The sequence below is a fragment of the Penicillium argentinense genome (genome assembly GCF_028826775.1).
Source record: "Penicillium argentinense strain IBT 30761 chromosome Unknown utg000004l_segment0_segment0, whole genome shotgun sequence".
Taxonomy (NCBI): Eukaryota; Fungi; Ascomycota; class Eurotiomycetes; order Eurotiales; family Aspergillaceae; genus Penicillium; species Penicillium argentinense.
Window position 1 is genome coordinate 3,535,004 of NW_026622663.1, and position 13,606 is coordinate 3,548,609.

At 51.2% G+C, this 13,606-nt stretch overlaps 4 protein-coding genes across 4 annotated transcripts; 2 read left to right on the forward strand and 2 right to left on the reverse strand.

Moving 5' to 3' along the window:
- Nucleotides 1-1,109: 1,109 nt before the first annotated feature.
- On the forward strand, nucleotides 1,110-1,652 carry N7532_004246 (putative extracellular thaumatin domain protein; the record flags this gene model as incomplete). The annotated part of the gene is made up of 1 exon (XM_056616740.1): nucleotides 1,110-1,652. The coding sequence occupies one exon, from the start codon at nucleotides 1,110-1,112 to the stop codon at nucleotides 1,650-1,652; it is 543 nt and encodes a 180-aa protein (XP_056477097.1).
- Nucleotides 1,653-3,706: 2,054 nt separating this feature from the next.
- On the reverse strand, nucleotides 3,707-7,733 carry N7532_004247 (putative ABC efflux transporter; the record flags this gene model as incomplete). Its single annotated transcript, XM_056616741.1, has 3 exons — nucleotides 3,707-4,386; nucleotides 4,446-6,135; nucleotides 6,189-7,733. The coding sequence occupies 3 exons, from the start codon at nucleotides 7,731-7,733 to the stop codon at nucleotides 3,707-3,709; spliced, it is 3,915 nt and encodes a 1,304-aa protein (XP_056477098.1).
- Nucleotides 7,734-8,527: 794 nt separating this feature from the next.
- N7532_004248 (HpcH/HpaI aldolase family protein) lies at nucleotides 8,528-9,652 on the reverse strand (the record flags this gene model as incomplete). Its single annotated transcript, XM_056616742.1, has 5 exons — nucleotides 8,528-8,679; nucleotides 8,743-9,085; nucleotides 9,172-9,300; nucleotides 9,360-9,480; nucleotides 9,585-9,652. The coding sequence occupies 5 exons, from the start codon at nucleotides 9,650-9,652 to the stop codon at nucleotides 8,528-8,530; spliced, it is 813 nt and encodes a 270-aa protein (XP_056477099.1).
- A 1,297-nt stretch (nucleotides 9,653-10,949) lies between these two features.
- On the forward strand, nucleotides 10,950-11,857 carry N7532_004249 (putative short-chain dehydrogenase; the record flags this gene model as incomplete). The annotated part of the gene is made up of 3 exons (XM_056616743.1): nucleotides 10,950-11,317; nucleotides 11,364-11,664; nucleotides 11,696-11,857. The coding sequence occupies 3 exons, from the start codon at nucleotides 10,950-10,952 to the stop codon at nucleotides 11,855-11,857; spliced, it is 831 nt and encodes a 276-aa protein (XP_056477100.1).
- Nucleotides 11,858-13,606: the final 1,749 nt, after the last annotated feature.

Genomic DNA, 13,606 nt, shown 5'->3' on the forward strand with positions numbered 1-13,606 from the left:
TTTTAGCCAGAAGGCGAGGTATCGTCCATGGATGGTGCCTGGCAACGGCGAGGGCGAGGGCGAGGGCGAGTGCTACTGCAGAAGTCTGTGCTGCTATGCGAGCTGCGATGACAGCTGCCGTCCCAAGCAGCCGTGGAGGGCGGTTCGCCGAGTTGGGCCTGCAAAGTTTGCTCGTTCTTGCCTTCGTTGAATCATTTTGCTGACTGTTCGCTGCGGTTATCGTTCGGTCGTTTTTGGAGAACCGCGGGAGCCCACGGAGCGGATGACATGGGAAGGACTGCCTACTGCCACGGCCGCTGCCACTCTTGCCGCTGCCGTCACCAGGCGGCTGTGTGGCTGTTCGCCGGTGGTGTTGTCGAGCAGACACTTCCGCCACGACGCGGGCACTTCCCACCACGCACTATGTAGATAGCCCGTCGGACACGTCAATTCACCTCGCTCGACCGCACACCGCATCACATTCAACATTCCAAATGCATTCCTTACGTCTATTGCAGTTGAGCTGAGAGAAAATCCCCAATACGAGCACAATCGCCATGTCAATCCCTCTCCGACGCGGTCATTGCTGTCGAGATGATCCTGGACTCCATTCGAGCTGTAGACGCCGGTCTCGACCAGCAGTGAAACATCAGCTCCAATGCGACTTCAGGCCCTCCTCGTCGGTACCCGTCATGATTCGCCGCCCGTCTGCTCCACTTCTTTCTTTTTCGTTTCTCTTATTTTGCCTTTTCGACCAGGCTCCACTCGTCTCCAGGCGTTGATTCCATGGTTCCGGCCCTGCGTGGCTAGCTCCACCACGTTGAGGTGCATCGGTACCTATCCGGGGGACCTGAACAGGGTAGCCACACACCCCCTCCCAAAAGGTATAAAGAGACCCTTCCTGCACCCTCCTGTCTCGTTTCATCATCACAGTCCTTCCTTGAAGTATCAACTTCATTTACTATCCTTACCTTCTCTCTTTTCGAGTCAAATCTCGACACATTCTTTTGTCTGTCGACCAGACCTTCTCTTGACTTCCCCAAGTCTTATACATCCGCACACGTCTTTGCAAGACACGCACATCCAAGACAACACACCGTCTAGACTTTCTCTTGAAATCACCATTCAAAATGATGTTCACCAAGACTCTCGGCATCGCCGCTGCCTTCGCCACTATGGCATCCGCTCTGCCCTCCGGCATGATGGTCAAGCGCAATGACACTGTCCCCGCCAGCGGCAGCGTCCTGATCACCAACACCCTGGACAAGGACGTCTACGCCTGGTCCGTCTCTCAGGATGTCGGCCCCATGCAGATCATCAAGTCCAACGGCGGCACCTACTCTGAGCCCTGGCAGATCAACCCCAACGGCGGCGGTATCTCCATCAAGATCGCTACCGACCCCAGCCAGGCCGATGTCCTCCAGTTCGAGTACACCCAGGCCATCGACACCATCTTCTGGGATCTGTCCTGCATCAACATGGGTTCGGACTCCGAGTTCACCAAGTACGGCTTCGCCGTCCTCCCCTCTGAGGGCGCCTCCGACTCCTGCCCTAGCGCCATCTGCACGGCTGGTGACGCCAACTGCGCTTCCGCCTACCTCCAGCCCACTGATGACCACGCCACTCACGGCTGCCCCATCGATACCGGTCTGGCTCTGACGATCGGTCAGTAAATGTTATATTTTACTCGACGATCTAGATTTCTGAGCTTGCTCTTTGTTTCTTTCTTCTACCCTGCCGGTTGACCCGCGCACTCTTTTATGGGTCCTTATTTGTTCCTTCTCTTTCGTCTCATTTCCCCATTGTTGGGGATGTGATCCTTTCTTTTCTTCTTCGTTCCGCCCAAGTTGGTGGCTCTCTTCACCCACAACCAACAAGATTGGACCTTGTTTCTTACATGTTCGGTTGATTCGACATGTCTCCCCTTGAGGGCAGGACGTTGTCACGAGACTTATGATTTTTTTTTTTTGATGTTTTTTATGATGAATACCCCCGGATATCCAGGAATGGGAGCTGGGAGCTCCAGGAGTTTACAGGGGGAGATAGACTTGAGTATAGAAGGTTGAATGACTACCACGAATTCGCGAAAAAAAAAAAAATTTTCTACAATTTTCCACTCAATAATTTTCTCCTTCCTCTTTTCTAAATTTCTTTGTTCGACACGCGTAATGCAATCATGCTCTTTGAACTACGGGGGGGGGATCGTCTCGAAACAAAGAAACAAAAAGCGACTCGGAACACAAAGTCAAAAAAAAACGCCCAGAGCACACATGATTGGCGTTGTTACAGTGGAACCGCCAGCCCAGAAAAATCTGAATTCGCTGTATCCAAAGTCGACAGGTCTGATGGGGGGAGGGGCAGAGTCTAGACCAAGTGATGGGCAGGGACCCTCCATTCAGATGAGCGCTCGCATTTCTTTTAGGACAGGGAATCTACTCATGCAAGATTCCCCCGTCCTCCGATTCGTCCAGAGGCACACCGAAACGCCCGCGGGTGGGGAAGTTATCCATTGCGATGGAAATGCAGCGCTAGCGATTCGCCGCCGGCTGCAGGTCCTCCGCCAGTCGGAAGACGAGCCTGGGCCCTGGCCGTTGCATTGCTGGAGTTGGCGACTCCAGTTGTACGTGTCGCAGGCTCCACTGCCCACCAAGGCTGAGATGATGAGACGAATGATCGGAGTTCCGGGTCGCGCCGTTTGTGTTTCAGGGTGCGAACGGAGGGTGCTTGCGATGGGGTCGGCCATGAACTGGGCGGTTACCTGTGATTGTAACGGGGGACGGAGTTCATCCCTATCCTAGTACCTTAGTGGTGTACTGGTCGATTTGCTGACTCGGTGGAGATGCAGGTACAGCCGGTGGTTTCCCTGTCGCAGGCGCTGCGTTCCTGAATGTGCAATCACCACATCCCCACCCGCACCGGAACCAAATTGCACATGAAAATCTGCAAAAAAGGTACCAAAGCCAACTGCTCATTACCCACCGTGATGGCAAACCCCGTTGGTTGGATTTAGCGAGGTTCCTGTGGTTCGGGTGGGAATGTGATGGCAGCTGCTGGGTCGGATGTTGCCCAAGTTTGGGTGAACCGCTCCAGCATTGTCAACCGGTAGGCAACAGGCCAATCGCACTGCAGTGTGGCCTTATCGGGCAAATGCTGAGCCAGAATGTGCTGCGCCAATCAGACAATGAGCAGCATCAACTCATTAATGCGGTTCAAATTCAAGGAGAAGATGTACAGACTGACCCCAACTCGACCCAAACCTGACGGCGCCAAGCTTCGCCTAAGTGCTGTAGCGTGGTGACCAGAAGCCCCAAGAAGCAACTCTAAATGAAGACATTTTTGAGGCGGCGAACTTTTCCGCTCAAGGCGTGGCTGTGATATTCTGGGTTCTCTGGATGCTCGACTGTCGTCACAAAGAGGAAGAAGACGGAGACGGGCTTGGCTGGATAGACTTCTCTTTGCCGGGGACCATCACATTCATCATTAGTCATCGACCATACACTGGATCTAGACTTTACCATTGTAAGGTACCAATTTGTAGGGTAGGGTATGTATCAGTGTAGATTACTGCATGGAGTAGGCGAGGCGGCTGGTCTCAAGGGAACTGGATAGAGGACTAGGTAGGTGGCCAGATAGATACTCGGAAGACGACCGGGTATGGCTTTAGGCAGTAGGTAAATAATCACGAATATCTACAGTCCAAGCTCCGAAAACGGAATCCATTTCCTGGTCAGGTGCTGTTCGCTCGTCGAACCCGTCGCCATTCACGCCAGCGCTCCATCAACCGGTGTGATCGCATCGCCCGGAGAAACGCATATGCCACAAACCGGTAGATGATGGTGCATACGCCCAAGGCCATGATATTCATCGGGCCTGACTTGTTCAGGTTATAAAGATCCAAGATTTGATCACCTGTTTCAATAGGACACTTCCCATTCGCCAGCCGTTGTGAAGCAGAACAGTAGAATTGCTGCCCATGCAAAGAGTACGGGGCCAGGTTGGCAATGGCGTATTTGATCGGAGAAAGATGGTTGATTCCTTGCAGGACATCGTTCACATTCAAACTCATGACGCCGCCGAGAATCGTCGAAATGGAAAGTAAGATCGATGTTACGTTAACGGCAAACCCGACGTGCGAGAAGAGAGTGCAGAACATGATTCCCACCGACTCGCCACAGCTGATGATGCAAAAGCAGTTGAAGGAGCTAATGAGGAACATTTGCACACTGCGCTTGAGGTTGTCTGCGTATGCAGCTAGCACGCCGAACAGCAGGGCCGAGGCGATCTCGAAGGGCACTTCTATGGTGGTATAGGAGAGGATGAAAGTCTCTGCTGAATAGCAGTTGTCGGCTTCTTCTCGATAGAAGACATCGCGCTCGTTCGGATAGATGGCGATGTTTTGGAGCATGCCTATTTCATAGTTAGCATGCATTTCAAGCCTGTCACGGAAATGGGTTGGTGTCACTTACCGACAAAGTACAAGGCCGCAAATTCCTGAATAAACCCCATTCGTGATTGAACAGAAGGATAGTCATTCTTCAATGGTGCAAAAAATAGCGCCATGATAATCGCTATTCCGACAATCTGCATAGACCGCGCCATCACCAAGGGCGGCTGCCGCCAGAAATTGAGGAATGACCGATACAGTACAAGGGGGAAGGTAATGTGGAATGGCAGCATCTGACGACGAAGACTGCCCAGCTCTGCCGGAGTTGCAATCTTGGAAGCCGCTCGCCCCAGTTGAAGAGTTGCATCGGCCCAGCTAGCAATCAGCTTTCTCACGCGCTCGCGGGTCATGATCTCGCGATCTTCCTGTTGGAGGTCGACAGTGATCAGATCCAAAACGAAGTCAGCTGGATTGGTTGTGCGCGGACATTCATGACCAGCGGCTGCGAAATGTGCCAACATCTCCTGCCCTGGACCGGCATAGACAGGATATCCACCGCGAGCCAAGAGCAAGACTTGCGAGAAATTATCGAAAAGACTTGAGCGTGACTGGTGAATCGTCATTACCAGCGTACGGCCTTCAGCTGCGAGAGCTTGAAGAACTTCGATGATGGACATTGCCGTGAAAGCGTCGAGACCCGACGTTGGCTCGTCCAACAGAAGCACCTTTGGGTCAGTGAGGATCTGGATTGCAATGGTGACGCGACGCTTTTCACCACCACTGATCCCCTTGATCAGATCGCTACCAATTAGGTTATCAGCACATTCTTTGAGTCCCATCTTGTAGAGAATCTCCTCAGCCCTGTGATACTTCTCTTCGCGAGACATCCATGTCGGTAGTCGCAGCCCAGCTGCAAAACGGAGACTCTCACGGACGGTCAAGGATGGCATCAGGGCATCGTCGTCCTGTGTCACGAATGATGTTACTGAGCGAATTACGCTTTCAGATGGCTCCGCTCCATTGTACAGCATCTGCCCGTGCACACGGTACTGTGTTCCCGTAGAGCCGTGAAGTCGACAGGCCATCGAATTCAGTAACGATGTCTTCCCGCTGCCAGATGGTCCCATAATGATATTCAGCTGGCCTGGTTGGAACTCGGCGGTAATGGGTCGCAGGATCTGGAGCTTGAATGATTCTTTCCATGGCAGCCGTCGCTTTCGTACCTCCAGAGCATACTTATCCAGCGATATGGCCACCCGCCGCACCTCCTCCGCAGGACGAATCGCAATTTTCGCCTTTCCTGCAGATGGATCTGACTCCGACTGACGAGCCTGGGCGATATCGATGGCGAAACGATTGTACTGCAACAGCAGAGCGGCTGCGATGGAATGCCCAATGGTAAATGCCACGAGCACCACAATAGGTCGCCAAATCCAATTGGACGGTAGACCTAGACTTTCCATGATGTATCGTCCAGTGTATTCCTTGCACTCTGGGCTCAGAGGGTTATCGGAATACGGGCAGTCATAGAATTGACCGAGCTCTGATCCTTCGGGTCCGATGAATTCATTTGCACTCAAGGCTCCGAATATGTAAAAGGTGTAGGCGCACCATTTGAGCCACCTCGTGTAGACTGGTATCTGCTGCGATTGGACAAAGAATCCGCATGTGAAGGATTGTAGCGTGAAGCACAGATTGCCCACGAGGCTAGCTCCAGAGAAATTTCGTGCAATGCCAATTGATACGGCAGCAAATGTGACGGCCGTATAGTGCTGGTCGAAATCAGTATTTGGGACCGGGAAACACCATAGACAGGAAACCTTACCGTCAACAACGTCAAAACAAAGAAGATGAAAAACTGTGCGGCGTCAATTCGGTAACCAACCATGAAGTAGAAGATGACGGCAAACAGCAGCGGCACTGGCAAATCTTCAAGCGGAAACCGTGCAACGCGGCGGCTGAGCAGGAAAGCAGGAACCCCAACGACGCCTTCATTGCGCTCTCGATCGAAAAGGCGAATGTCGATTGTCAGCCGGTAGGTCTCATACAAGAGAATAAGATACCCATTCAGACTGCTGGCGGTATACAGGCTACCTTGTCGGGAACGGATACCTGCTTGGCTTTCGTCGAGCTGTAAAAAGATCCATCCATTTATCACAGCCATACCAACTGCCTCAAGCAAGCTGCCGGCCAAGCCCATTGGATCACGAATCGTGGTGACGAAAGTCCGCGATGTCAACACATCAAACTGTCGACGGAACGAGACTTTTTGCATGCCTCTTTTCTCCCCTCGGCCTGCTGCCGGCACGCTGAGGTTCTTCTCGGCAGCTTCCTCCTTTGCTGTTTTCGATCGCCACATCTCTCGCAGCTGATCTACTCGAACATACGACGCAGCTTCCAGAGTTTCACTGCGGTTATCGATAGCAGCGAGATCGATGAGAAACTCGGCAGGGTTCACGAACGGGGGAAGACCGTGGCCACATTGCTCGAAATGGGATATTGACGCGTCCACGGGACCACTGTACAGTGGCGAGCCTCTCGCCAACAGAATTACATTGTCGAAGAGGCTCCATATTTCTGATCGAGGTGCATGTATCGAGATTATCACCGTTCGGCCATCTCGTGCTAGTCGTTTTAACGTCCGGATGATTTGGAAAGCACTGGTTGCGTCGAGGCCTGTCGTTGGTTCATCACAAAACAACACAGACGGGTTTGCAAGCAGCTGCACGCCGATACTAGTCCGTCGCTTCTCGCCACCGCTGCATCCTTTATGGGCTGTTGTTCCGATACGCGTGTCGGCACACTCCTTCAGCCCTAGTTCAAGAATTGCCTGCTCGACGATAGCATATCGTTCTTTTTGGGTGATGGGAGGCGGCAATCGAAGATCTGCCGAATATCGGAGAGTTTCACGAACAGTCAACGTCGGTATCAGGACGTCCTCCTGCATGACATAGGCGCTGCGAACGCTTTCGATATCTGTGTCGCCGTTGAAGGTGGTCGTTCCCGTAACTTTGGCTCGAGAGAGAGACATTCGATTGGCCATCAGGTTCAGCAGAGACGTTTTGCCTGATCCACTACTGCCGATGATTGCGGTCAAACTGCCACTCGGCATATCAGCCCCCACGTCTTGGAGGACAGTTTTCGAATGGCTATCGAGTTTCTGGCCGCGGAGGCCGCGCCAAAACTGGACAGGAGATCTCTTCCATATTGATGGAGATGTATCGATGTCGAGGGACAGACCGTCGACTTTCACATCGACGGGCTCGACTGCTCGCAGGGACAGGTTATATGTCGAGTCCAGAAGGACTGCATCGAGAGTTGTGGCCTTTTGCTCGCTCAATTCCGTAATGGGATCCTTTTTTTCCATCATGAGCTCACGAGTCGTGAATAGTAGGTTGAAAGATTCTCAGTCGCTTGGTGTTTCCAAATTTGACCATCTCTCGCAGAATTGTTGCGTTCAGGTTGAAGTCGGAGAATAAGTCAAGAGGCTTGCAGTGAGCTCACTGAGTCGAAGAAATGATGTCAAACGATGGTCGGTTGCGCTGTTTGATCCAAAAGAGAGCTCGGGATAACCTTGGCCTTGCTTCCCTCGCTGTATGTCGGCCTCTCACCACTTCTCGTCGCCATGTGAAGGCCATTCTGCAACAAGCAAAATCCGCGAGGGTCTTAACTCCCTAGGCTCTCGACTCCACCTCACCCCGGACCGACCACCTTTTCGAGTACGAAGGCGAGAACGAAGCCCCACCCCGTCGGCGTCGCGCAGGCCATGCGGAAGCCTCATTGGCTCGGCCTGGGTACATTCCGGATGACTCAGCACACGTGGCGCCTTGCGTCTAAGCGAGGAGGCGCCCTTTCCTAATCGGGCAGTTCTAGAAAACTTGAAGCATCTCTTGGGATGGATGCTTCTGATCCTCTGCAGATCACGGAAGATCCAAAGGGGGATCGACAAGCCCCCATAGACGAGGAGAGATTTTGACGCAGTGACAGGTCATCTTGCATCCTACTCTAGGGTACAGTACTCCCAAGTATATACAGTAGTACCTAATTGTAGGGTATGTATGGTGCTGGCATTTGATCGCCTGGAATATGAATTTTGCACGTTAGCTGAATATTTACATAGATCTTTTATCTCACTCAGTGGAGTTATTTTAGTTCGTAACGCGACTAGTAGCCCCCAGGGCCGCGCTGCACGCTCTCTCCATTCGCAACTTTCAGCTCATTCAGCATGCCTGTACGGATAACACCAACATCGGTGTTGACAGAGATCATGTCGAACCCTTGTTGAGCGCGGTTGCGTGAGTCGTTTCCATCGGTACCTATTTGAAACAAAGTCAGCGATCAATGCCCAAGCCAGATATAAGGAACTGTTTGGAACCCACAGAAGATAGCGGCCTTCTTGCCAGCTCCGTGGGCCGCCTTCAGGATGCGCTGAATAATAGCTTCGTGCTCTTCGCCCCCACGAGTGACACCAGTCTGCTTAGCAAGATCGAAAGGTCCGATGAAGAGAACGTCAATTCCATCAACGGCCGCGATCTTCTCAACATTGTCAACTCCCGACTGAGACTCGATCTGCACAGCAACGGTCAAGCCGTCGTTCGCACCGTCATCGTGGTCAGCACCGGGGTCAACTCCGGCAAACGAGTGAGGCGCAAACATGGGTCCGTAGCCACGGGTTCCAACGGGTGGGTAGCGAGTCCACTTGACAATGTTGGCAGCTTCCTCCTAGAAAGACCAAAGCCATAATTAGTCACCAAACTCCCGGTTAGGACGAGCATTTGAGCTCTTCTGTCTGTTCTTGGAGTACGCACCGCTGTATGGCACATAGGGGTCATGATTCCGTGAGCACCAGCATCGAGGGCACGCTTAACCATCCACTCCTGGGCGAATGGAATCCGGATAATAGGGCTGACGCCTTCGGAGCCGATGGCGTTGTTCAGCTGCAACTTCGTTAGTCGCGATCTTTCGAAGCTGGGATTCGAGTCTAGCGGAGACCAACCTCATAGTAGTGGTTGTCAGAAATCAGGCCATGTTCAGCGTCAACCAAGATCCAGCTGAACTTAGTCGAAGACCCGGATGAACCGTGGACAATAGTCTTTGCGACAGCGGCGCTTGGAAGCCTGCAGGAAGAATTGTTGATTAGCCATCGATTCGAGAGGTGACTGACGCCATGAAGTCGCCGAGCTAGGATCGAGCTTCCACGATAGTCGTTACTCAAACATACGTGAGCCAGAAACCGAACGCGACAGAGGGACCATTGAGGGTGGTCTGGATAGGAGTGTTGAAGGGCATTTTCGACAGCGGAGCGCGACTTGGAAAGTTTTGTTCAAATATACGTCGCGATGGAATTTGTTTCGAGTGACGAGATTAAGAAATGACAGTCGAGAGTAACGCTGGGAAGCGTGGGGGAGCGGGATATCACTGACCGAGGTCGGACAGCGCGGGGGTCAAATAATCGGGGTAACTCCGCGCGGGGTTATGATCGGATTGATGGCCGCCGCTGTACAGAAAAGGAACAGCTACTTTAAATCGCACGATGGTCAGCTCTACAGACAAATGTTGTGATTTCTGTTTCCTTTGGTCACGGAGAGATCTTCAGCAGGGGCGATTACTGTGTCTTAAGAAATCTGAGCCTATGTCGTTCTCGGACTAATAGCCCCCGAGCCACTTATCAGTGTTGCGATGATGTCATGTTTCCCATGTACTCGCCATATCATCTTAAGAGACTCCTGTTAAATCGAAGCCAATTTCTTCTGGTCAAATAAAATCGTTCTCGTCTAAAAATTTGAAAGTTTTAGAGGTAAATGCTGATCCCATTTAGTTCAGATGGTGACTAGTTGTTGCCACGAAGGACAGGATCCCCAGGCCATCGTCAAGACACCATATCCAACGACGACACTCTCCCTCTGATCCCATTGACCTCCTCTCCAATTGAAGCACCTCTTCCAATGCCCTTAACCTCTCCTCTTCGATTCGACATGTTTGGACCAGTAGGTTCTTCTCGCCCGTGTTCCTTTTGACCCGGTCTTGGTTCATGATAACTTTACCCATGATCTTGCCAACTTCAACAAGAAATTTGAACACCAAAATTCTTTTTGCTAAGAACTATTCCGGGCTCAAATTAGTAAAAAAGTTCATGATTTCAAAGTCTTTCAATGTAAACTCGATCTCGGTGAATGTGTATGCCGTCGACCGCGGTTAACCCTCGGCGTTTCGGTATTGATAAATCCATCGACCTTGCTGTTGCTCAGTGACGTCTGAGTTCTTGTTGTAAATGGGTTGCAGGTCTTGAGTTCCGATATTGCGGACGACCGATTCCGGAATGAGAGGTAGGGGGAGTTTAGGACATTCCCGCCGCATCCAACATCAACCAGATACTGCTTCTGGCCAGGGAATGTCACGATACTGACTGAATACTCCCTAAACTTATAATTTAGGGCAGCTATTAGCACATATCGCATAGTTTGTAGACACACTGGGACATCACATCACATTCTCACCAACCTGTCCACGATGCCGGGTTGCTATCTCCCGTCCGATGAAGCCGAGCTCCAGTCAAATATTCACGGAAGGCGAAAAATCGAAGAACATGGTAGAAAAGTATGAGTTGGCTACACGGTTTAATTTTCACCAGGATGACTCTACCCTGCCCTCATCCATCAAAAGAAGAAATGTCCTGGTTACTGGGGCTATCCCCGGCCTCGGCCGAGAGGCCTCGCGACACACGCTCGCCTTGGGTGCTTCCACCGTCATTCTAGGAGTTCACTCGTTCTCCAAAGGTGAAGCGGCCAAATCAGATATTGAGTCGACCACTCACTCCACCCGCGACCAAAAGGTATTCGTCTGGCCCATTGACCTCGAGTCGTCTGCTAGCATCAAGACCTTCGCCGACAGAGTGTGGAAGCACGTTTTCGAGGGAGCCTGGCTGGGCATGGCCATCATGAACGCTGGAATCGCGTCGACGGCCTTCTTACCCACGATGGCTGGGATAAGAGCCTCCAAGTCAATGTGCTTTCCACTGCGTTGCTCAGCTTGTACTTGCTGCCACTACTCCTGCGAACGAAGCAGAAGCACCTCTAGCCCAACCTCATTTGGTCGTTCTTACGAGTGACATCCACAAGTCGATCAAATTCCCCGAGCGATATGAGGATCGCATTCTTCGTACTCTCAACAAATTCGACCAATGGGAGCGATCGCAAAGTGTGACCGAGCGCTACGGTGCCACAAAGCTGATGGACATCTTCATCGCAATGGAACTGGCTCAACTGTTGCCGAGAGATGAGTACGGGATTCCTTTGGTGGTAGTGAATGCTGTGGCTCCCGGGCTTTTGCAAGTCAGATCTTCTGACTAGGGCAGAGGTACCGTGGATATTTAAGCTGGTACAAGCCTTGATTGCGAGGACAGTCGAGGAGAGGCGCAAGACTCTTCTTCGTGCTGGGACAGAAGGATTCAAAACTCATGGCAAATGGTTGGAGAATCAGGTCGTTGCAGAGTAGGTTCCTTCTCCATCATAAATATTGCTTTACGAAGTTTTGGCTGATAGATTTTAGCCCTGGATATATTGTGACCGATCCTGCGATACCAAATGTGAGAGCAAAGACGTGGTAGGAAATCATTCCGATATTTAAAGAGGTCTCTATTCCTACTGTCTAGCCTTTATTTTTAAACCGGCCATACCAACTTAGTCTTCTTTCTCCTTTCATGAGTATTTCCCCGTTCAAGGTCTGTAATTATCTTCGACTACTGTGCGTATCGTAACGAACACCGACACCGACATGCAGACAGCCCTTGCTGCCCTGGAGGGATCCGCCGCTGCATCGTGAAAAGCTGAAACGGCAATGGCACAGAGTCTGCGCTCTCATTGTAAAATTTCGCGGTTTCTAGTCCAGGAAGGTATTCCAGTAGATTCTAGGAAGTACTAGTAATTCAGACTAGGATGCCAATCAAGCACCGACATATGGGCCAAATAGAAAACTTGTGGAACTGTTGCAATATCTTGAAAGCCGGGACAAATTATCAGGATCTGCTCGCGATCAACTCGAAAAATTAACAATCTGAAAGCGCAAACATAATGCAGTAGATTTACAGGAAAACAACCATTCTCCACGTATTGTTTCTAGACCTTGAAGCTAGGTCAGAGGCCCGCAGCGTCACGATCAGGCCGAAAATGATCAGCGTAGTGAGACATTACCAAAGGAACCAATCTTAAGAAGGGCGTGTAGGCAATTTATTTGCTACGGAACATTGGAATTTGTCGCTGCATCATGGAAAGCGCCACCGGATACGATGTGCTGACAATGTGGGCACATCTTGGACTGAAACGGCGTTGGAGCGCAAATTGGGTTACAATGCACCAACTCGACGCTGGGTGATTACGGTTCAGAATACCTTTCAGTACCTTTGCCATTGCTTTAGAAAGTAGCACTGCCAAGTGTTCGGTGAGTAGCTTTGGCATGTTGGCTGGGCCAGCATTTCTTGAAAGGGTCACGAGAGGGTCACGAGGTACAATTGTGCCAGGTTATTGTGCGGGTTATTGCGGAGTAAACCCCCCCCCCCGGGTTTCATTTCGCAATGCTCTGTTAAGTTTTATTGTGCAGTGCTTGACCTAAATTAGACGTAAAGAGTCTCATCCAGTCACGGAATCTTGAACGTGGTGAAACCAGTTTGGACGTCGACGAGCCTTTCCTTGCGTTATGCTAGGACGACACATCCACCCGTGGGCCGAGAGGGTTAGTTCACGATCCTATCGCCAAGAACATCATCTAGACCAATAAATCTTGTGGGGCGTTATCCCGTCGTTGGCAGATTCTGAGTAGGTAACATTCCTGGTGACTCATCTCATTTTGGAATTGGAATTACCAACGATACAATTCGCCCCTCAATGTTTACTCGTTCTTTTCAAAGATTCGTTTAGTATACACATCACATTTCACATGAGCAGAGGTAAAATGTAAATACAGACTCAATATGGACATATACAGCGTCAGCCAATCCAAGAGACCCAAAACATTCGCCATCCAGATAATCAAAAAAAGGCCAACGCCCTGTCGTCATCAATATGTGCTCTGCTGATCAAAACACCCGCCATGGACAAAACACCCTCGATTTTTTAGGCTCTGCAATTCGTGCATGCCCCGCGCAGTGCCGGTACAGCACACAAAGTGTCCAGCTGTACACTATCATGGCCCCGGAAGAGGAGTGGATCGACCGGGGTGGACTCTCGGTCCCCCTCCCCGCCTTTCCCC